General features: G+C 44.9%; 1 protein-coding gene across 5 annotated transcripts; it reads right to left on the reverse strand.

Annotated features, from left to right (window-relative positions):
- Nucleotides 1–816: 816 nt before the first annotated feature.
- On the reverse strand, nt 817–5214 carry LOC120679441 (putative pentatricopeptide repeat-containing protein At1g68930). 5 transcript variants are annotated; one of them, XM_039961026.1, is made up of 4 exons: nt 2654–5214; nt 2347–2408; nt 1838–1946; nt 817–1341 (listed from the first exon to the last, which is right to left on the reverse strand). In XM_039961026.1, the coding sequence occupies exon 1, from the start codon at nt 5145–5147 to the stop codon at nt 2907–2909; it is 2241 nt and encodes a 746-aa protein (XP_039816960.1). In that variant the 5' UTR covers nt 5148–5214; the 3' UTR covers nt 817–1341; nt 1838–1946; nt 2347–2408; nt 2654–2906. The 5 variants fall into 5 exon arrangements, with proteins under 5 accessions (XP_039816960.1, XP_039816958.1, XP_039816959.1 ...); XM_039961024.1 differs by having other exon boundaries at nt 2347–2547; XM_039961025.1 differs by having other exon boundaries at nt 2347–2620.
- Nucleotides 5215–5504: the final 290 nt, after the last annotated feature.

A 5504-nucleotide genomic window follows, 5' to 3' on the forward strand; every position in this document is an offset into this window, starting at 1 on the left:
TGACCGACACCGCGATTAGTTAATGGAACCAGTTGGATTAGTGGGTTTGAGACAATGGTATCTTATTTTGTATGCTACTGCTTGACCTTTTTGTTTTCCACTATCTGAAGTATATGAACAAGGCCCCAGGTAATCATGGGTTGTTACTTGGTAATGCGGTGAAGCAAAGACATAGCGTGCCGTCTCAAAAACAATGCACTCAAACAGCCTCTAGCTGTTTGCAGGCAGAGTAAGCTGTGCTTTATTTTTTGCAAGAAAGAAAAAGGAACTGACAGAGAAAGCTATTAGTTTATCATCCTGTGTGTAGATGCACTCAGAGAAAGCTATTAGTTTCTCGGACAGGCACTCAGAACTCTTAACACCACCGAAACTTGTCCTCATCCTTCCAGTAGAAAATGGCTTCCCAACTCTGCACAAAGAAATCGGTCCCCATGTTCTCCATCCATATTTCAAATAAATAAATAAAAGAGGCAGACTAAAGCTCGATATGAACATGATGTGCAAAAACACAAATGGGACTGCATAGATTTCTGCTGTGACGAAAGCTAAAAACCTGAAAGGCCTTTTCATGAAAACACAATGAACATGATGGATTTTTTTTTATTCAAAACGTAGAGCACATGCAAACGTTCAGTGCAGCACCCTGATGATCCAAACTGCAAGTAAACATCTCAAACTTGAATTGCCATGGCACGGATACGGACATGCATATTTTGACTGCCAGAAAGGGCTGAATCAGCTGGAATATCTGTGACCACAAGATGTTATCTGAATGGAACCAGTGGTGTTATCTGACAAAACTGAACACAATCCATAGAAACGCATCCATTGGATGTTTCCAAAGCAGCAATTGCTAATAAACCAGTAGCTGGTTAAATAACACAATCGATGCATCACAGCACTCCAACTCTACAGATCACAGATCGATGTCGTTTTTATCCTTGCTGCAGATTTTCCTTCCTTCCCAAGTAATAAAAAAAAACTTTCCATATTTGTAATGACTCAGCCACGTGAGACTGTTTTAATTAAACTCAGGCTAACACAGGTTCAGAGGTCGACACAGTTATTTTTTTCTTTCAAAGTGCACACTAGTAACAGCGCAGACATCGACATGCAACAATATTTTAAAACTAGCGAGATCGAATTTTCTGGATCACTTCCTGTCCTGAACACTACACGCCAATACGCCATCAGCAAGATGCCATGTGTAACCTATCTATCTAAGCAGATTTCTCATGCATTGGCCACCATTTCTGCTACCAAGTCAAGGCTATAGTCCGGCAGCTTGTCAGTCTCAGCAAACGATTTTGTCGAGGCACCTTGTTTTCAATTTGCCGAAGGCTGTTGAGAAGAAAGTTTAAAGGTTAGTACACTAAGGTGCAGGTATAGTAGTTGCAAAGATAGGCAACTGAACACTGAACACAGGTTCTACAGAATGACCGGCACGGTAGGTATAATCTAGCATCATAAACAAAAACAAAACAAAACAAAACCATGAATAATTCCCTAGTTTTTGTCCTAAGTGACAGGTGCAATTAAGCTAGATATTTACCTACATCGGCATGTAAATATGATATTGCTACATTCAACTAGATTGTATCATATTATTAACACACCCACTGTCAAATACAACGTAATAGTAAAAGAATTTATTCAATCTTAGCTACAACAATTCTGAGAAGTGAACATAAGACTGATGCAGACCAGCAGAGAAATTAGCATTTGCTCCATCTAAGATCATAATAATAAGAAAGCTGTCTTCAGTCATCAGGGCATATGATTAATTTTTGATTGGATAACTTCATGAAATATACAGTATAAAAGAAGAAAAGCATACCAGCCTTGAGAGATAGATTGCCAGCTTTGGCAGTTTGGCTAAACATCCTCATACAGAGACAGGAAGGGCTCTTTAACATTTTCATAATATCTTAGTAACCTCAGCTAACCTAGGAAACAATAAAAAAAATGCATGTGAGAAGCAGATGCTGATAGATAAGCATGCTTATGATCTTCACAATTTGCATAAATAGATAAGCAGGTCATAAGAAATATCTACTGGAGAAAAGTCAATGAACATTGTAAGTTCAACCATCATAATGTACAGTTCAAGAACTAGCATCCTACATGAGCAGAAGCTCTCAGGCTCTCACACCCGGATTCAGGCTGAAAAGGACAAATACGCTAGCACCTGAAGTCAAATTTCTCTTCTTCCTTTTTGAAAATGCAGGAGATGCGCACATCAATTTATTAAGAAGAAAGAGGGTTTTGTCAGTAAACCTATTCCTCTACTATTCCGAATCTTTTGTAACTGTGACCTGAGTTGATAAAAAGAAAATCATTCAGTACCTTTGATATGCTACTAAGAAGATGTTCTGTATGACATAGCAAGAAATAGCTTCACACTTTGGCTGCCAAAAGGCATAACCATCGACAATTAGGAAGCTGATTTAAGATCAAAACCATGAACTTCCAGAAATGCACAAATATCAGGGAAACCATAAAAAAATAGGAAGCTGATTTAAGATCAAAACCAATGAACTTCCAGAACTGCACAATCATCAGGGAAACCATCAACAATTAGGAAAGCTGATGTAAGATCAAAACCAATGAACTTCCAGAACTGCACAAAAGAATCATGGTAACATTAGCGCACCTCTTTCAACCCTGGACAGCCAAGGAACATGGTCGGTTACTAATTTCAACTTTAGTGCATACCATCAAACAAATCCCACAAAGTCAACTGACATATTTTTCCGAAAGAGCATAAAGCCAGCTGGTAGCCACCACAGTATGCAATCGATGTTTTGCTTCAGGCTTCACTCAGCTATTTGCTTTCCTTTTGCTCATTAACAATTCCCAGTCAAACTTCATACTTGGATGAATGGTCAGAACCAGAAAGACTGCCATCACCAGAAGTCTCCACAAGAGCATAGGCCATTGCTGAACTTGTGGAATCTGACAGCATCCCTCACAAGAATATCACGCCCAGTTATCTTAGATATCAACTTGGTAGCATTGTGACAATCTACACAAACCCGTAGATTCTTGACGATACGAATTGGCATTTCCTGTGGAACAAACATTAATCCAAAGGCAATTGCAAGCTTCTCGCTGTGATGGCTGAGCATGTGAACCTTGTCAGCATCTGCCACATCATGCAGCACAGAACTGACATCAGGTTTGTATCCTTCTTCAACCATCTTGGAGCTGAGCCACGCAAGCTTTTCATAAATCCCCTTGGAGAAGGGATGAGACTGGTCATCAGCTAAAAAAATGTGAACTTTATTCTTATACTTGATCCAGCTACAGCCTGGCTCCTTCTTCACTTGCCTGTCCCTCATCCCACGCCTTAGCTGGGCAACCTCATTCCATTGGCCTTTAGCAGCATGCATGCTGCACAGCAAAACGTAGCTAGCGGGGTTCTGGGGATCGATCTCTAAGAGGTTCTCAGCAACCCATTTGCCGATTTCCATGTCACCACGCAACCTGCAAGCGCTCAGCAATGTGCCCCATCCAATTGCATCAGGGCGCATCGGCATTTGCTTTATGAACTCCTCAGCCTCTTTTAACCTCCCTGATCTGCTATACAAGTCAATCATACAGGTGTAGTGATCATCTATGGGCACAATACCATGGTCCTTCTGCATGGAATAAAAGTAGCTGCGGCCTTTCTCTACAAATCCAGCACGGCTACAGGCAGAAAGGACACCAATAAATGTTACCCCATCAGGTTTGACACCCTTAGATAACATCTTCTCAAACAAATCAATAGTTTCTTTTGCCTTCCCAAATTGAGCATACCCAGAGACAAGGGCTGTCCAGGATACCTGATCGTGGAACAACATCTCATCAAACAATCTGTGCGCATCCTCAATGCTGCCGCACTTGCCGTACAAGGTAACTAGTGCATTGGACACTGTGATATACGGCATTGACCCTGAAACAAGAGCTAGGCAGTGGAACTGAGCACCTTCCTCCAGGCTTGCTAGGTTAGCGCATGAACTTATTACACTTCCAAGGGTGAAGTCATCAGGATCAATGCCGTCTCTTTGCATCTCCGAGAAGGCCCTCACAGCCTCCTCGCTGCATCCATTCTGTCCGTATCCAACAATCATTGCAGTCCATGAGATGATGTTTCTGAACGTCATCCTCCTGAACACAGTTTCTGCCAGTCTAATGCTTCTGCATTTTGAGTACATGTCAACAAGCGCGCTCCCAACAAAGACATTATCATCGTAAAAAGTCCTGATTGCGTAGGTATGGATCTGTTTCCCCTGTTCCAAGGCTGAAAGGGCGCCACAGGCCGTAAGGGTGCTTCCGAAGGTGTACTGATCAATGGCGATGCCCTGTACGCTCATCCTCCTGAAAAGTTCCAGAGCCTCAGACTCCAACCCATTCTGTGTCAATCCCGTAACCAATGTGGTCCAAGTAATGGAATCCCTGTCCGTCATCACCTCAAACAACCGCCTCGCCTCTTGGACCATCTTGCACCGGAGCAGCCCAGTGATCATCGTGTTGTACATCACGACGTTCTTGCCCTCCAGTTCATCGAAGACCCGCTTGGCATCCCCGATGAGGCCCATCTTGGCATACATATCTACCAGCGGGCTCCCGACAAAAGCGTACGCCCCGAAGCCAAGCCGCAGGATCTGGCAATGGAACTGCCCACCGAGGGCGCGGTCGCCCAGGGCCGATGCCGCCATGACCATGGCCGACATCGTGATCCTGCTAGGCCTGATGCCGGTGTCCTCCCGGAGCAACGAGCGGTACGCCCCAGCCGCCCGCGCGTGCGAACCGGCGCCGTAGAAGCCGGCGATGAGCGCGTTGTGTGAGACGACATCGCGCTCCGGCATGGACTCGAAGAGCGCCTCCATGTCGTCGAGGAGCCTGGCGTGGGCGAGCGTGGTGAGGAGCGCGTTGTAGGTGAAGAGGTTGGGGTGGGGCATTGAGTCGAACAGGCGGCGCGCGCGCGCGTGGCGGCCGGCCTTGCCGTAGGCGGTGAGCAGGTAGTTGAGGAGGTGTACGGGCGGCGGCTGCGGCAGCGTCCTGAGGATGAGGCAGTGGACTGCGCCGGCCACGTGCGCCCCGCTGCGTCCGGCGGCGGTGGAGAGGAGAGCGGCGTAGTGGTTGCAGAGCGGGCGGCTCATGGGAATGCACCTCCGTCCAGATGAGCCCAAAATGCGTCCGCTCTGCAGAGAAGCAAGGATGAGGCGAGACAGACTGACAGATATAGAGAGATGGGTAGCCTAGCCTGTCAAAAGTATTTGGAAGTTTCTTCCAAAAGTATTTGGAAGTTTCTTCCAAATACTTTGTGAATTATTTATTAACCCGTGGTGCTGATTTTTCTTTCTATGTTGACTCTTGTGCATAATTATATATTAGCTAGCAAATATGCCCATGTGTTGCAATGAGAGAAAATAATTCTTTCATATATCTCGTCCCATAGATATGAGGCCTGTTTGGATCGAGGGGCTAAAAATTAGCCCCTCCCATTTTAGTCTTTT

The sequence above is a fragment of the Panicum virgatum genome, chromosome 6N, assembly GCF_016808335.1.
Source record: "Panicum virgatum strain AP13 chromosome 6N, P.virgatum_v5, whole genome shotgun sequence".
Classification (NCBI taxonomy): Eukaryota; Viridiplantae; Streptophyta; class Magnoliopsida; order Poales; family Poaceae; genus Panicum; species Panicum virgatum.